Source organism: Calypte anna, chromosome 5A, assembly GCF_003957555.1.
Source record: "Calypte anna isolate BGI_N300 chromosome 5A, bCalAnn1_v1.p, whole genome shotgun sequence".
NCBI lineage: Eukaryota > Metazoa > Chordata > Aves > Apodiformes > Trochilidae > Calypte > Calypte anna.
The window spans coordinates 20,175,137-20,193,098 of record NC_044251.1 but is presented as its reverse complement, the minus strand read 5'-3'; the positions used below and the strand labels follow the sequence as shown (position 1 = coordinate 20,193,098).

Here is a 17,962-nt window from a genome sequence, read left to right as displayed (position 1 = left end):
GAGGGAAACATTAGGGAGGATGAACGACGTCTCAATATGAGCCCAAGGAGTTCATCCAACCTCCTGCCTAATTTAATGCTGTGGTGAGACTCAGGGCTTTATGTCCTGGATTTAGTGGAGAAGAAAGCCATACACGCAAGCTAGCCAGAACCCCCCTTGCACTGCAGATATTTCAGGGGCTTCATGGGCTACATTATGCACTTGTTGATAATTTAGCTGCTGCCTGTTAGCTCATCATCTTTCCCCTCTCCTTCAGAGCAGAGGTATCCTCTTGCCCAGCCTCACAGTGTTCATTCATCAACCCCCACTTTCACAAGCATTATTTACTGTGGTTCTCTGCTGCTTCCCAAGATAGCAACCTGCGCTAGGCTGGCTGACATGGATATTTTAAAACTTAAACACTTTTAATCAGTATTTGGGAATAACTAAGTTATGCACTTTCTAATCCTGTACAGGTGGTCTTGTGGTTAAGATACTGGATGAAGGTACAGGGATTCCAGGATAGGTTGCTGGCTCTGCTGTGGTCTCACGTTTTCTTCAGACAGTTGCATTAGCAGATGGGGCTTTTCCATCTGCAAAATGGAGATGATATTGACATGCTCTTTCCTTTTGTCTCTCTTCTGTACGGTGACTGTTGGGTTTTTGAGCCCAGACTGTTTTTCGTTGAAGTTGTTTCCTCTCTTTGTTATTCCTGCATTGCTGTTGATCTTCCTGCCTGTCAGCCTTCACAAGTCTTTCACTTCTGTTTAATTGTCCATCCCTTCTGGCTTTGCTAACACACTCAGAGCTAAGTTAAAACTGTGATTGTGTATTTCTCTGCATCAATAACAAACTTCTCCATGATAAAGTGGATGAAATCACGCCAGTGGTACAAGTGCTCTAGCATTTTCTCCAATTTTCCTGTGGATGCCAAGATGCTTGGACAACTTCCACCACATTTAAATGGGACTGAGCAGGAGCTGCTTATAGTGCAGATCTACACCACTCTCCTAGACCTAGAGCATATGCAGAGCAGAAGGAACACGGTAATTGGATGTCATCTTGTAATGTCATTGCTCAGTCCTGATTGGGTGTGCCTGCAGAGTGATGGGAGGTTGGACTTGGTGACCTTCCCCTCTTGACAGTCATGCCTGCCTGGCCCAGGTGGGTGCTCAGAGTCACTCCACAGTTGTCACTGCAGTGTGTGACCTTGCAGGGAGGACTGATCTCAGCACTGAACACCAGACTGCACCAGACTTGATCTGCGAGAGCACTGCTAGATGCTCTTGCATTGCTACTAGTGATCTCATAGTTTATGAGGAGCTTTGAGATTATTCTCTTTGCTTTCCCTAAAAAACCCAGCTCCTGTAACAGGACATTACATGAGACTACAGTGAGAAAAAATGAGGCTGTCATCTCAAATGTTTGTAGCCCCCAGAGTTGGGGAGAGGCATCTCACAGTAATCCCTGTGCTCAGAAACCAGAAAGCAAAAAGAAATATTCCAAATTTATATGTTTTAAAACCATCGTGTTCCTTCTGTCCATGTTATGGTTTTGGGGGCCTGATTTGTTACTTCACGCTCTTGGCATTGGCAGTACATCTGCTTAACAATCCACTCTCCCTACATTGCATAGCTGGACTGCGTGACTCGTTAAAGCTGAGTGACTTTTTTAAAGCTCTTTCAAGTTCTTCCCAAGTCTGCAAAGACTTCCCTGAGAAGGGGATTAATCCTAGAACTGTAATATTTCAGCTAGGGCAGCTCCCCACCCTGCACGCATCCTGCATGAAAGGACCAGAAGACTAATCCCCTTCCCTTCTTCCCCTTCTCTGTATCTGCCTTAGGGGCTTTTTAGAGTGCCTGGTTGCTTATCACTGCTTTCCTGCTGAAGGGCACAGTCTAACGTGATTATGAACATTGTTAGTGGGAGAGGTTGTGAGAACCACCGTGATCTCAGGTCCCAGAGTCGCTGCTCTGCAGTATTTCAGCACGTGAAGTGGTTGTTTTCAATGGCAGGCTTCCTGGTCTGGTGGCATTTGTTAAAACAGGCATTTATTAGGAGATAACAGTAGGGATTGGCCTATTTAAATCACAGCTGAGTTTTATATTATAAATTACATCAACTATTGGAGTGCCAGACTTCCCAGAGACGGTTAATTCAAGTCTAACAAGGACCCTGTCTCTGTTTCAGATCTACAGTGGTGACTGATTTATTTTACTGGGGCTTCATCAAAACCTCTGTACAGCCCCATGTGACATGGGTTGTCCCTTTCTATGAGATCTCCCTCTTCTCCTGAGTGTTGACATGGTAATAAAGGTCAGATGAAACATTCCAGCCAACGTAACCCTGATCTAGCTAGGAAAAGCTGATAGCACTCCAGTTTTGGGTTTGAGGGAAGGGTTTTAGGGGCTATACTGATGTGAAATGACCTCAGAGCCTGTACAAGGACTTTCTTCACTTGGCAACAATGGGCTAACGTGGCAATGACACACCGGGCTAGACCTCTCTGTATGTTTCAGGGGCCCTCAGCAGAAGCAGTGGCTGCATGTTTCAGCCCATCCACAGTGTTTCCATGCAGCTGTAGGCTGATGTCCACCTTGTTGTCCAGCAATATTTCATTACCCTTCATCCAGCTGGTCTTTCCTTGAGGGAAGACACAGTTTTCCAGTGCCTTTTCAATTACTCTTGCTCAGAACAACGAGCCTGGTTCTACCAGAATGAGCTGTGGTTTCCTGGCTCTTGTTGGCTGGACCATAAACCCAGTTTAGCATCTGTTGACTTGGGAAGTGTTAGGGTCCAGCGTATAATTAATAGCACTTTTCGTCCCAGGGTGCAAACTGAAGCTGATGTGCTGTAATTAGGAACACACACAGGCTCAGAGGGTGATTTGGGCATAAAGTTAATGAGCTGTAAGTCCCCATAGCTGTGGAGGAATTTGAGCTCAGAGACTCCAAAATCAGCTGTGGAGGGAGAGCTGGAAAGCTCTGGAGGGGACAGACAGAGGGACCATGAAAATCAGACCCCCAAACAGACTAAATGAGAAAAGTACCATGCCTACTACTTTCAAGAAGCTGCAATAGTCTGTGTTTGTTTGTCTTCTCATGTGGCAGTCATTGCTTCCCCTTGCTCTGGGACTGAGGTCCTACTCCTGCTCAGAGAGCTATGGGCAGTACTGGAGGGTGTATGCTGTCTGCAGACCATGCTGCTCATGTTCAAGCTTTATGAAGTGAGTATTGCTGGAGAAAAGCTTTGCAGACATGAAAGGAGAGAAATGGCAACAGAAACAAGTCTCTGATAATAGTAACTTCGTGTTAGGGACCTGTGGTAGTAGTAACATTGAGGCTTTGAAGGCCAACTCCAGAGAAGAGATGGGACCACCCTGGTCGTGCTGCCCCAGCCAGGGCTGCCATCACCATGGGGCTGAGCACCCACCCTGCCAGAAGCCTTGTGTCTGCTAACCATCTTTCTGTGTCTCCCCAGCTGTCTGTGACCCACCGTGTCAGAACAAGGGCTCCTGCAGCCGTCCCCAGGTCTGTACCTGTCGCTCGGGCTTCCAGGGCTCCCGGTGTGAAGAAGTTGTTCCTGAGCAGGAGTATCACCCGCCCGGTGCCGCTGCTGCCTTCCGGCCTCCCACAAGCTCCCTCCGGAGGAGGACCAGCATGGCAGGGCAGGACACCTTCCTGCCAGGGGCTCAGGCACCTGTCCCACGGCACGGACCTGCTGTGTAAGTCAAACTCTGTTTTCAGTAGGGTGCTTGCTGAAACCCACAGGAAGCTAATGCTGTTCTTCCTCAGGCCAGAGCCTCTGCTCTGAGAGATCAGGCAGCTCAGCTCCAGGTGGAGGCTGCTGGAGAGCAATATGTGGATACTACACAGGAGGGTACACTGGTGAGGTTTGCTGTTAAATGCTAGAACGAGCAAAGTGATGATACTTGTATCCACAGGAGGGTACACTGGTGAGGTTTGCTGTTAAATGCTAGAACGAGCAAAGTGATGATACTTGGGGATGTCTCCTGGCAGACACGAGCCGTTCTTGAGCCCTTTGTTCCATATTTCTCTATCACTTTGCTGTGGTGTAGGCAAAGGCAGGCACCTTTGTATTGAGTATGAAAGCAAAGATGCAGTTGTTGGAACTCACTGAGGTCCATGCAGGAGAGACTCTCTGAGGAGCATGTTGTGCTTCGATTGAGGACTGACAGCTGTGGAATTAATTGTTCCTTTTAGGTGAGGAAGAGCTTACACCTTCAGCCCATCCACGTCAGGTCAGTGCTGAGGTGCTCTTGTACCTGAGCTGAAGCTCCTCCACACTTTGTGTTTTGTGAAGTCCCTCTGGAGCTGAGGCTTTTCTCTTGAAGGAGGAAGTAAAGGTGGGAAAAGCACTTCTCCCTGGCAAGCACCTCTGCAGTGCTGGCAGCTTAATGGGGATGGTGCATGCTTGCTGTACAACAACCCACACATTTGTATTTTTAAAAAATCAACTCTGCTTTTCTGTAAGAGTCCATGGACAGAGGAGCAGTGTATTAGGCTATACCAGCACTAGTGGCCCCTGTTCTTGATGCTACTCACCCTGTTTCTGGGCCAGAAAGATTGGGTTTATCTGTAGCCACTACAGCAGAGAATTTGTAATATCTCACTCAACATCAAGAAGACTTTACAGCAAATTACAGGTAACTTCAGTTTCTCTTTTTCTTCTTTGAGCTGTTTTGACTTTCTCTGTGAGTGTCTCATCAAGCTGCTAAAGGAGAGGACAGGTTGGCCTTTGTTTTTCTGTATTTCTGCAGGTGGTTTTTAAAGTGTCTGTTGCACTTAAAGTAGCTCTTGCCTTCCTGTCTTTTCTGAAACAGAGGCAATGCATGGGCTGGAGGTATTTCTAGAGGCTTACTCTCACCCATCTACAGTTTTGGAGGGGTTCAAATGACTGACAAGGAATTGACTGACACAAAGTAGTTCACTGAAGCTGGCATATCTCGGTGCCCAAATGAAAGACAATCCGGTAGGAAACAAATTCAGGCAAGGCAGAGGTAATGCTGGCAGGGAGAGGCGGCCAGGCCCCTGTCATCACTGCTCCGAGGGAGGCTCAGTGCCCAAGCAAGCACGCAGCTCTCACATGTGCCTGCAATCCTGGTCATTGCTGACAGGTTTCCCCCCAGCCATGACCTCCTCCTACCCCTCTGTGCCACCACTCTCTGCCTGAGAACTGGAGGGGAGGGAGAGCAATGCCCTTGGAGATCAGCACCTGTTGAAGGCTTTCCAAGTAAGGAACATGACCTCAGGCTCTACACAGAGGACAAGGGGCTGTGCAGGCACTGGCAAAGCATTCCTGTCCAGACAGTCAGATACAGCGCCTAGTGAGCACTGAGCTGGGATTGCTGAATGCCCAGCTGCCTGCCGTACCTTAAATCCTCTGGCACTGTCCCAAGGAAATAGGACTCCATTAAGGACCATGCTGTGCTTTTCCTCCTTCCCTCTCCATGGAGGCCATAGGACATTGCCTTATCCCACAAGATTCAGCAGGAGTATTTGACATTCGTCCTTTGCAGTGTCAGCAGGTAGGACCTCACAGCAGGGTAGGACCCCAGGACACGACCACCACTCACTGCCTTCTGAAGTTATCCTGCACTGTGCCTTTTTTTCCTTCCCCAGCAATGCTTAGCAGTGCTGTACAGGCAGGTGTGGGGCTGTCTGCACCCTGGTGTTGGTCTGCATTGAAACAGCTCACTTCAGCCCCTGGGTGTTTCCCCATACAATTTGACTGCTTGAGTTTTGTCCATGGGACACATCTACCATGGTAGACAACTGGTATGACCTGAAAGTCATGCTGCTTTCAGATGGTTTGTTTCACAAGTATTTCTGAGTGTCCCCTTCAGCCTGGCAACTTCTGGGGTAGCTGTGGAGCCTGTAAGAATGAGTTTCAGCAGCCAAAGTCTTTCTCCTGCAGTTGTTGCACCTGGCTGTGCCCTCCCACTGCTCCCCTTACGCTGGCGTTGGTACTCATCTGGCTCCTGGATAAACTGGCTCAACAGAAAACTAACACAGCAAAACTAAGCATAATTTTCTGTGCGCTAAATTGACTTACTGAAAGATTGCATGAGGATCAGAAGGACTGGACAGAATTGCAAGGCTAATGTTGCAGGGGCAGGAAAGGGGTAGACTCCCCTTTTGATGGAAGCCACTTATTAGTTTGGCCATTTGTCTTATGAAACCATGCTCTCAGACCTGTCTGAACTTGAAGACTGCTTCTTAAATTAAAACATCATCTAGTGATACCACTTAAGTAATATCTGTGCTTCTGCATCAGGCTTTTTCCATACAATTGGTCTGTAGAAACAAAATCAAGAAGCATATTTGCCTACACAGAACTAGGTAGATCGTGTTCATATTTGCAAGTAGGAAGATTCATTCTTAGACACTGCAAAATTGGAGTCACCTTCACTGGATCTGAGTTCATTGTCAAGTGTGAGAAGAACTGTCTGGGCTTTCTGGACTCCTGGGTAAGGATGGGTTATGTTGATGGGACACTGACCTTTTCTAGTAAGCCCACGATGCTCTCACAGCAGCTGGCTCACTTGTCTGATTTGTTGATAAGGAAAAAGTAAGAGAAGCTCTTGGGTTTCTCAGTGGACAGAAAGCACTGGTGGTTCTAGGCCAGTGGTTTTAAGAAGACTTTGAGATCCAGGACAAAACAGTCCCCAACCCCCCTCTACACATTTGCATTGCCAGTAAGGAGGAGTTGCGTAAGAGTGGGAATTTGTAGGCGAATAAGCTTCATCTTACTGTGCCAACTTAGGAAATCAATCCTCATATGAGTGAATTTGCTTTCCCCTTTAGTTTATTTGTATGCATATTGGCTTTATTTGTGTTTGTTTGTATGGAGGTAGTAATTAGAAGCTCTGAAGTCATGTACTAGAACATTGCTGTGTTAGATTCAGTACAAGCACACAGCAAAACCCATGAATCCTCCCCAGAGACCTGCTGGCTAAACAGTAGTGGGGTTTGTTTTTATTTGCGTGTGCTCTGAAGTGAATCTTCAGAGAAAGAAAGGAGAGCAGCCACCTAGGTTATTTAGGAACTGCCAAAAGATTCCCCAGCTGCCTGAGTAGTGGAGCTTTTTAAGATGATTTCTTATCTTCAGCTAATTGGACTTGCTGCTTATTATGGCTGCCACCTTACTGTGGCAGGTAGGAAGGAGTCTGCAGGAACCTATAAGCCCTTGATGAAAAGCATGATGAGGCAGCTGCCTGTTCTCATGGTCCTGCTTCTGACAGATGTGTTGAGGCTGTCCAGGGTTCATGTCTGGAAGCAGAAGCAGTAATACCTTCTGCAGTTTCCCTGCTAGGAGAGCCTAGGAAGCATGACTCTGACAGCAGGAGATAAGTTTCTGTCAGCCTTCTGCCCTCAGCCTTGGTGAGAAGTAGCAGCTTCTTGACCAACAGGGTTGTACCAGACATACAAACTGGTTGTACTGATTGGTTTGTATTTACACCTCGTAGATGTGAAGGTTAGCAAATTAATCTGTGGGTATTCCCAGTGTAGCTCTTGTAGATCCATTTCTGGGCATGCTGGCAGTCCTGGGAAGATGGGACGTGGACATCAGCTGAGCATTGTGCTGAGCACAGGTGTCAGTGCTGCCATGTTGCATGTAGCTGTTGGTGCCTGTGCTTGGAGGGCATCCTTGGCTTGCCTGTATGGTACATGTTCCCGCTTCTTTCTGGAACTAAAAAAGAAGACATACCCAGCCCTATCCAAGGGACCACTTGCCCAGGGGAAGGCATGGGTAGAAGGGCAAATCTGTGTTTACTTTGCTGATAACAGAACTGGTGGTGCTCAGGCTTTCATCCCTTCAAATCCAGGCTGAGCAATAATTACCACTTCCTGGGTCCCTTCAGCAGGCCGTGGCTCAGGGGAGGTTTAGAGCCGGGCACCTGAGGGAACCTGTGGGGACTTGTTACTCGCTGAAGAAGCTGTGAGGCCCCAACGCTGTGCCGCTTGGAACAGGGAGTGCTCTGGAGAGGAAAATCCTGGGGGCGTTAGGGGCCCTCCCAGCATGGACTGGCTGTAAATCCTCCCTCTTCCTGGTCTCAGCCTGAATTTCTGCCCACAGATGCAAAGCCCTGACTGATGATTGTGCGGGTGGAGCTGCACCTCAGCCCCGAAGCTGAGCTAAATGGAAACAGCTTTGTTATTCCTACAGCTGGAGTATCAGCAGAATTGCTGTTTATTTAGCAGGGAGTGGGAAGGGTTTGCGCCCCTGCCCCTCATCCTGCAGATGGATGGATGGCTGCCTCTAATGCCAGGCAGTGTGTGAGGAGGGTTCTGCCCCTGCCACCCAAGAAGCTCGCTCCTGCAGGGCATAAATCAGTAATCAGCATCTACACAAGGGAACCAAGCTGCCCAGGTGGGATGTGTTCTGGGTGGGGTTCTTGGGAACCAAGGCATCCTACCTCTTCACAGAAAAGAAGACATGACTATGACCTGCAAAGCATTTCCCAGCATCCCAGGCACTGGAAAAGGACATAGCTGTGGTATAAGGTGCTGGGACAGTGTGCAGACAGCTTAATGCAGCTAAGCTCTTAGGGGCAGGGAGCTTCCTCTGAGAGAGCTCTGTTTAGGCAGGACAGTTGCTGGGAGTTGTCTGGTGTTTTCAGGATGGAAAAGGAAGAAGGCTGGGTTGCAACATGCCTGCCCTACTGACTCCTGATCTCAGAGCCTCCTCTCCAGCACCCTGAAGGAGACATCTCCTCCCTTCCTGATGAGAGGAAGAGCTATATGCAGCCCTTGAGGAGTTGTGGCAAGTGGTCCTCATCTGAGGACACTGGGATCCTGATGCCAGCAGGAAGGCTCTTCCAAAATCTCTGTTCTCTCTCCTAGAAGCAAAGGATGAGAACAGCAGGGAGCAAGAAGAAGGCAGGATCTTGACTATGTGGCAGAGGTTGCTGGATGGAGAAAGTATACTTCTCTCCTTTTGAAAACTGGCTGAAACCAGCTCCTGTTCTGGTGGCAGTCTAGCATGCAAAGGAGAGTGGAGCCCATGGGTGGATGTAAAGCTCTCCACCCTGGGGTGTCTGCTCAAAACATGATATTGAGAACTGTGGCTTGGCAAAATCAGCTTGATTAACTTGATGTAACTGAGGGCTAGCAGATAAAATAATAGTTCCTTGCAAGAAAACTTGCTTTTTAAAGATGCTGCAAACAGAAACAGGTTTGTCTGAATTGTTAAAGCAGGATATGGAGCCTCCTGTCTTGCTAGCTTTGAACTATTCACATTTATGAGAAGAGGGGAGCTTTCTTACTGCCTTAACTTGGGTTGCTACTGAATGTCCGGGATTGTTTATCCACTATATATGTGGTGCTAGGTCTGCACAAGCCACACACCTCTTGATCTTCTGCTCACTTATGACTATCACTCACTTTACTTTTACGAGGGTTACAATTTATTACTACCCAAATAACATGGAAAACAAAAGCTGACCCTGGCTGAGAAGCCCCTCTCTCTAAGTGCATTCCCATGGTATGGGCTGTGGCAGGTTTCCTACTTTGCTTGTGATGGAACCAGCCCAGGAGATCTATAGCATGTGACTTTGAATTCCTGGGGTAAAACACTGGTGCCAGCCTTGCCTTCCACCACTGCAATGTGTTTGTGCATATTTTCCCAGTACAGATCATCCCTAATGGCATCTTTCTAAGGTGCTTCCATTTGCAATATAGTTTTCACAAGGCAGCCAAGCATTTACATTCCTTGATCCAGAGCTCACTTTAGTAGATACCTGAGACCTTGTTAAAAAGTGGAAATTTAAAAGCCAGCGCCAGTCCATGTGAGAATATGTGAAAAGAGATTCCACTCAGGGCTATGAGATCTCCATAAGCTCCAGATCTCAGCCTTTCTCCTGCTTTGACATAGTTGAAAGCCCTTGGCAAGCTGGCTGGGAAGCCTAAAGGAAAAACTCAGGCTACCTAAGAGGAGCGTGAATGTCATTTTTCTAATATAAAAATACTTCTATTTTTAAATTGCATGATATACCTTCTCTAGCCTGGCACTAGATGCAGTTGCTCAACTTTCTAGTGTTTTAAAGCTGTCAGCACCATTCTGGCTTATGTGTTTTATGTATTTACTTTCTAGGGGGTTGCATATGCTTCAGAGCAGCAGGAGGATAGCTGGCTTCTCAGGCTCCTTTTTTACTCCAAATATGGCCTTTACATTAGGCGTAGTTATTCTGCACATCCTTGGGAGCCCTTCCTATATCTTAATTCAGCCTCTAGGCTTTGGGAGAAAATGCTCAAATGTACTTATCCTTCTTACTGACAGGAGAATGCTGCTACTGTCAGCTTAGTCTGAGACTAAGGAGAGTGGGAGAGCGGGGTGCAGGGCAAATGCATTATACATGTGGTAGGTGAGGTAGTAGAGAAAATCCAGTTTATAGCCTATTTTATATACCACACATATATCATTTGGGATATTTATGACAATATAGTTTATATAGCAGTTGTATGGAAAAAAAAGATGTTAGAACTGAATGCTAAGGCACCATGATAAAACACTGGCAATTTTTTCCTTAATGCCTGAATTAAGATTGTCGTCCAGCTTGCTTTCAGCTCCCTTGTGCATATGGATTACTCTGCAGTTTCTCATACCTGATCGTCTGCTGCCTTATTTGGTTTAAGCTGGTACATAAGCAAAATCAAAGCTGTTCTCTTTGGGTTTTAGTGTTTTCCATAAATCACCAAGTGCTGGCAAAGGATGAATTGGAGTGGATTTGGTGCAAGGAACAGTTGAAATGGAGTTGAAATATTGGATGTAACTTTGAGCAACCTGGTCTAGCAGAATGTGTACCTGCCTGTAGCAGGGAGATTGGAACTAGGTGATCTTCAAGGTCCCTTCCAACCCAACCCATTCCATGATCTTTATAGAGGTCTCCATATAGCATTTGTTAATTCTCCTTCCTTCAGTAGCATCCTGAGAAGTGCTGCCCTGTGTGCCTGGTGCTGGATGGGATTGGTACCTAGTTTTCTACTCCAACCCATTTTTTTTCTCTTTGTTTGGAAGCTCTTTACAGGGACATGCAGAAACTAAACACATAGGCAGGAACAAAGAAGAGATTCAGGCAAAAAAAATAGGATTTGTTACAGGTGAAGAAAAAAAATCCTCCATGGAAGGAAGAAATCTGGAAGAAGAAGAGGCTGAGATTTTGCAGAGCAGGACTGAACAACAAATCAGGCAGTAGAGAGTAATGCAGTGTGGCCATGTACTAGAGGTCCAAGGTGCTTAAGACTGGAACCAAAGTCTGTAGGTGTTGGAAAATGGTGAGGGAAAACTAAAGCAACCAATATGGTTGGTAAATAAGCTTCAACTTTATTGCGCAGTAGCTTTTACTTATATAGTGTTTCTGTGACCACACCCCTGCCACCACACATCAACAGAACATTTTATTGGACACCCAGTGTGTTTACCTGTAGCACAGCAAATCCCTGGTGCAGGTAGCACAGAATTATGGGCCGATCTAATTGGCCCCTCAAACATGGGGTTGGGCACAGCAAAGGGGTTACACCCCCTACCTTTCGGGAACATTCGAGAGCATTCTACAACATGTAGAATGTACATGAACTTTTTTCCTATGCACGCTGGGGTCCCACACTTAGTCAATGTATTCCTTATTGACAGAAAAGATCTTGACAAATTGGAAGACATTTTGGGAACTACAAAAGGAGGGAGGGGTGGAGGGAGGAAACTGAAGGGAATAGTTAATAGACTCACATCTGCAAAACTGAGCCAAATACTGGTCATGGAGGATGGGGAACATATTTAGAGGCTGAGGCTATCTGGAGAGGGCACACAGGGTGTGTTAGGTTCCCTGTAGCCTTGGCAGGGCAGCTGTGCTAGTTTTTCAGCTACAAGGCTTTCTACGTCTGTGAAGTGCCAAACTCTTTCAGGGATGTAATGGCAGGGTGATAACAACACTGGAGCTCTACCTTCTCCATCACTTTGGAGCTGTTCTGCTGAAGATCTTGAGTCCAAGTGCTGCCAAGGTGGGCATCTTTCTGCCTGCTCTGGAGCTCTTCCTGCCAGGGATGCCATGAAACCTGCTGGTCCTTGGTGCAGATATTGAAGACCATATAGGAGAGGTGTGAGAGCAGATGTGTGGCCATGGCTCCCCTGGAAGCACATGGTTCCTGTGGCCAGGAGCACTCCTGATCTCCAGCCAGGCTCTACTCTTCTAGCTGCTGAGCAATTGAAGGGAGGGAGCCAGTGCAGAACAGTACAGAATGAAACAGCCAGGAGGCTCTTTTCCTGATCCTTGACAGGACTGAGACTTCAAGAATGGGCAGCAGAAGTATTCCAACAGAGCTCTCATGGCTGGAGTGCTGAAGGTGAGGAAATCCTATGTGTGGCAGGCAATGGAGAGTTGTCAGGAGAGCTTACTACATTGAGCTAGAGGATCCAAAGGCCAGGCATCATGCCAGGTGTTCAACCATTATTTTAGATAAAAATATGTCTTAGATCTAAAGTGTTCCCAGGATAAGTGGGAGACTTCCCAGCACCCCTGCTGTAGATGAAAAGCCTCCACTTTTCCAGATCAGAGGGCTACACACATCTCCTCTCAACCCTGTTGCTCTTGTGCCCTCTGTGTGTGTGTACAGCCATGAGCTCTCCAGCCCACTCACAGGCCTGGGATAAGGGAGGCTTTGCCTGCCCTTTCCTTGTCCTGTGAAAAGCAGGGGGCAGCAATCTGGCTCACCCCACTCCCTGGGGTGTGTGTGGGTGGAAGGATGAATAGGCTAAAGTGTTTTTTCAGGCTTTGAAGTTGGCAGCCCTGTCAAGGGGATAAGTGTTGCTAGTCAACAAGATGGAAATGAAACTCAAGAGTGCTTGTTTTCTCCCTGCTATAGACAGGGAGACAGGTGACCTCCCAATGTATGGTGATGAGCTTTTCTCTGTCAAAAACTGTGTCTGCAGCAGTTTTCATTAAACGGGCTGGGTCCTCAGCTCATAGCTGTTGGACCAGAGAGAAACAGAAGGCACTTTGGGCTAGAGATCTTGGTGTGCTTGTGGGTATAAGGCAGGTTGATAGGTTGTAGTCATCTCTTGCATGCCTCTCCCCTAATTACAGGTCCTTTTGCTACCAGGCAGGACCCTGCTGCTCACTGTACTGAGGGGCACAGGTAGAAGGAGAGGGGCAGTGGAGGCATTGCCATGACTGATGGTCATGGCTGAACCCTCTAGGGTATGGTCATGTAGCACTGTGGACAACCCAGCTCTCCAGCTGTGCCAGTGTCTTACACCTGGTTTTGTAGCTATGCAAAAGCTGTGGCCATGAGATGATACCTGCAGTAATATTGTGGCACTGATGGAGATCTTCATGTGATGGCAGCTGTTAGGACACTTGTGGATGGGTCTCTTCTCACTAAGGTATGAGAGCAGCTGTGTGACTGGCAGCAGTGCCATGCCTGTTGATTGTGCTGCTGAACACCAGCCCCTGCATTTGTCACTCCTGTAGCCTGAAGGAGCATGCAGCTGAGCTGGGGAGAGGAGAGCTGCACAGCTACCCATCTTGCCTGCCTCTACCACACACCAAGGCCAGGCTGGGTGGCTCTGCCAGAGAGGTGGTACCTCACATGGCAAGTGTGCAAGGTTTGGCACAGCTGAGGCATTGGTAATCAAGTAGCCTGGTCTGGTTCCTCTGCTGGCTCCACTTGAAGCTCAGAGTGATTGATGGCTGCATTTTTATTTTTCTGGGAGGCAGTGACCCACACTTCAGCTCTGGAGACATGTAGATTGCAAACAACTCTTCATCATGCTTGGCATTTGGAAATGATGGTTCTAGCCACTTTATGGGTCAATACCAAGGTCTGATGGATCCAACCAGGAGCATGATCTGCTGCTCCTAGTGACAGCACAGGGTGTGTTTCTACAGCCTCACTGGGCCAGGCAGGTGCTGTTCCCATGCTTGGGTTGTTCGCAAGCTGGACTGCTTCCAGGGAGTCAGTTGCTCACTCCCTAATACACCAGAGCAAAGAAGAGCAGTCACAGAGTGGCAGGCGGCACATGTGGCAAGGGAAGGGCATTTAATGTCAGCAGAGAGTTGTGCAGAGATGTGTGGGCAGCTCCTTTGGCTAAGGAGCAAATTAGACCCCCAGAAACTGGTTAAAGAGAACCTATTTGCTGACTATGTGCTCAAAGAGGTTCACTTACACAGTGTATGGGAACTGCTGAGCAGATGAAAATAAACACAGCATTCACAGCCCATCTCCTTCTCCTTCTTTGTTCTCATGCACTACATGGTGAGTTGGGAGCCAGGTAGGGTGGCCCTACAGCACTGGCACAGCTTTTAGGGACAGAGGAAGGGATATGCCAGGGTGGTGGTGGTGGAAGGACTGAGCTTGGTGGCATGGGGCAGACTCCTGGTGCCTTTGCTGTGGCTCTGGTACAAAGAGAGAGCCAGAGAAATCTCAGCCAGCCCCTGGCACATATGTCAAGTAGAGAAGGGATCTGGAATTTCCACTGCAAGATGGCACAGGAGAGATTCCAAAACAGGAGCTGTGTGGACTCTGTGACAGCCTCTTGCTAGCTGTGGTGAGGGACAGTGGTGGCATCTGGGTGCTGGACTACTGTAACTCCTGGGTATGTGCCAGTGGCATTGAGTGCACGTGTGGGGTAGGGAGCCTGACCCTTGTGCCTGCATGTGCAGCCCCACTTTGGCAGTGTGCTTTGTGCCCAAGGCAAAGGGTGTTGATGGTGGTATCTTTGCTCACATGAGCTCTTGAGGTCTTGCAGGGGAGGAAAGATTTGGATGACTCCCTTCCTGTTTGCCTGATGACCTGACTGTGTGTGAGCTGTGTTTTTGGCACTACGAGGTGACAGGTGAACCTGTGACAGCTGAAATCCGTTGTGGTAAGCAATAGGGTTAATGTCTCAGTGATGTCCCTGTGAAGACCTAGGTGCTTATGTCTGGTGTGTCATCTGGCATGAGATCTTGCTGCAGGTGACTGTGAAAATGGGCATGGAGGCACCTGATGATTATTCCTGTGACCTTCATAGTACAATGGTTCTGCTTGGCTCAGCTGGGAAGGTCTCTGCTGCTGGTGGCTGCTTCTCCTGGTCAGGAGAGCTTCCCTTCTGCCAAACCCTGGGGAACAAGGGGCTTTGGGCTTTGGTGTCTCCCTCACTTGCACAGGGGGTAGCAGGGTTGAAGGCAGCCACAGGAGGGACAGTGGAAAGATTGAAGCAGGCAGGTTTCAAAGCTATCTCTGCTACTCATGGGGATAGTAAACTTAGCCAGGATTTATGAACATAGTGTGGATAGGCTTGAAGTCAGGTGCCTTGTATGGTGTGGTTTTCCTCTTCTTCCCCAAGTCCTAACAGAGCTGTCTTCCTTGTCAACATGTTTGTGAGCTGATTGATAATAAACTTGAGTGCTTCCTAAGCAATGCCTCCCCTGTGCTCCAGGGCCCAGAGCCTGAGCTGTGAATCCCGTCTGCCTGCTGAGGAACCTGTTTGGAGTCCAAGAAAAGGGAAGTTTCTGGTCTGTGGTCAATTTGCTGCTTTCCAAGGCTGGCTGTTTCTCTCTCCCCCTGTAGACACAGACACTGGTGTTGAAGCTGCCCATTCTTCTCTGATGCTTTAGTGGAAAATCAGCAACTGCTGAGCATTACAAAGGGGGAAGTGAATCACTGGTTTTGGTCCCTGTGGCCCCAAGCAGGGAGGGCATCTAGCCAAAGGGATGGGCAGGCAGACAAGACAGACACCAAGTATATTGTTCGGTGGTTAAAGACCAGGGGAGAAGCTGCCTGTTGTCCTGGCAGGTTATCAGGGGCTGAGCATGACTCAGCCCCCGTCCTGGCTGAGTCTTATTGCCTTGGAGCCACACGCAGGCTGCAGGCTGGAGGAGCTGGGGTGGACTTACCAGTGCTGCATTGTGTCCCCTCCATGGTCCCAGCCCCTCTGGCAGCATGTTGCCCAAGGAGGGGCTGGAGGCAGCAGCCACATCCCAGCCAACAGGCTGGTTGTCATTGGAGAGATGGAGCTTGTTGAGTTCAGACCCTGGGATAGAGGTTCCTGGACTCCGGGAAGATGGTTGGTTCTCTGAGGGTTTCTTATCTTTAGTTTTGTTTTGACCAGTGCCATCCCACTCTGTTATCGCCCTCCTGGGAATTGCTCTTTAGGTCTCTATGGTCTCTAACATCTACCCCTGCTCCTCAGCAGGGTGCAGATTTGTTTCCAGCTGAAGGAGTGACTTTCCAATTCTCATCTGGCCAGCCCTTGGATTGTCTGGGCTTAGCACCCCTTCCCTGCTGACTGAACTGTCCAGGATTCACTCCACAGTGCCTTGGGCCATCCACCCTGCTATGGCCAGTCAGGCTTTGGCCAGAGAAAGGGTGAGGCAGACTGAATGAGAAACCAGTAATACTCCTGTGGCACTTGGCTCCACACTTGCTTTACGCAAACACAAAAAACACCATTTCCTAGCTCACTCACAGTCTGGCCAAAGTCAACAGCTGGATGAAGAGTGGCCGATAGAAGTTAAATCCAGGAAAGACTGAGGTGTTGCTGCTGAGGAGAGGGAAGTGCTTTGAAGAGTTTGCCACCTTTGCCTCCAGCCCCAAGAAAGATGCCTGGCCTTGCGTCACTAAGAGAACCCCCCGGATTCCCTGTGGTGTGTGCTCATCCAGAGAACCATGATCAGCAAAAGTGATCAAAGATCAGAGAAATGCTTTTATACAGTGAGTTAGGAAAACAGTCTTGTTTTTTTGACCCCACGGTCCTTGTGATTAAGACTTGGTTATTGTGACTTTTTGTATCTAGTCTTGAAATTGCAGGATTAAAAAAACAACTGTGATTGATTCAGAAGACATCAGTCCTCATGTTCATCTGTGGGGTTCCTGGGAACCTGCCAGCTCAGTCTTCTTCTCACTGACCTCAGCAGTGTGAGAGATACCACTCACCTCCTCTGGACTGAGAATAGGCACCTTACAGGTTCATTGGGACTGGCAAAGAGAGCCACTACAACCAGGGTATACAACATTTTTGTACCTTCTCCAGCCTTCTGTGTCTAAAGTAAATATAGAGCAGAGTGTAAGCCATAACAAAAGCTGTTTAATATAGAGCATTTATACCCAGCCAAAGGTGCAGTGGTTGGTATGCAGCTGCATTGCTGGATGTCCTACAGGTGTCATTTGGATCCTGCAAGGATGTGTAGCTCTAGAATGTAAGGGACTGGGTCTCCTTTGGTTCTCCTGACTTCTGGTGTATATCCTCAGGGGGTTTGTAGACAGTCCAGGTCCTTGACCCACACCTCAGAGGAAGGCAGCTACAAGTACTTGTTGGGCAGTTTTGAACTGTTGTAGGTGTAGGTCACTGTCTGCATAGCTCTTTCCCATCCCAAATCTCTTAATTGTGATAAGCATCTAATACCTATAGGAGTGCAACTTTCATATGCTGGTGACTGAGGTCTTTCATCCAGTGACTTTTCAGATGTCAGCCTGGTAGAGATGATCAGGAGCACACATATCTTTGCTCCTGGAAAGAGAACACTGCTCCTTCTACTTTCCCTCCTTGACCTGTGTTTCAGCTGGGCCACTGCTGCTCTTAGCTGGACACCACAGTGGTGGGTGCTCTGTGGGAGTCTGCATGCTGTTTCAGCCCCACAGGCTGTGACTGACACTGAGAAAGCTGTCAGCAGCTCTGATGGATGAAGACCAGAGAAATGAGCTGCTTAGCAGGCAGCTACCTATAAGGGAAGAGACCATTGCCTCTTTGCAGAGATTTGTGCTGGCCATGTGCCTGGCTGGAAGAGTGGAAGTGTGTAATACCCCACAGAAGGAGGCTGTGAGACTGAATGAATGTGAAGCCCTGGGACTTGAGGCATCCATGGGGCTTGAGGCAGCCCTTGTGGTGTCCACCTCCTCTGCCTCTTCAAAGCCTCTTCCCTAAGTAGATAGAGACGTGGAAAGTAGCAGCAAAAGCTGCCTACTGTGCTAATCTAAAGCTGCCC

General features: G+C 48.2%; 1 protein-coding gene across 2 annotated transcripts in view; it reads left to right on the top strand.

The window, feature by feature from the left end:
* Window positions 1-17,962, top strand: part of LTBP2 (latent transforming growth factor beta binding protein 2) — a 72,454-nt gene that overhangs the window by 9,953 nt on the left and 44,539 nt on the right. For both annotated transcript variants that reach the window (XM_030451587.1, XM_030451586.1), the window contains exon 3: window positions 3,460-3,703. In XM_030451587.1, coding sequence (XP_030307447.1) covers window positions 3,460-3,703 — 244 coding nt within the window. The remainder of the gene's footprint in view (window positions 1-3,459; window positions 3,704-17,962) is intronic.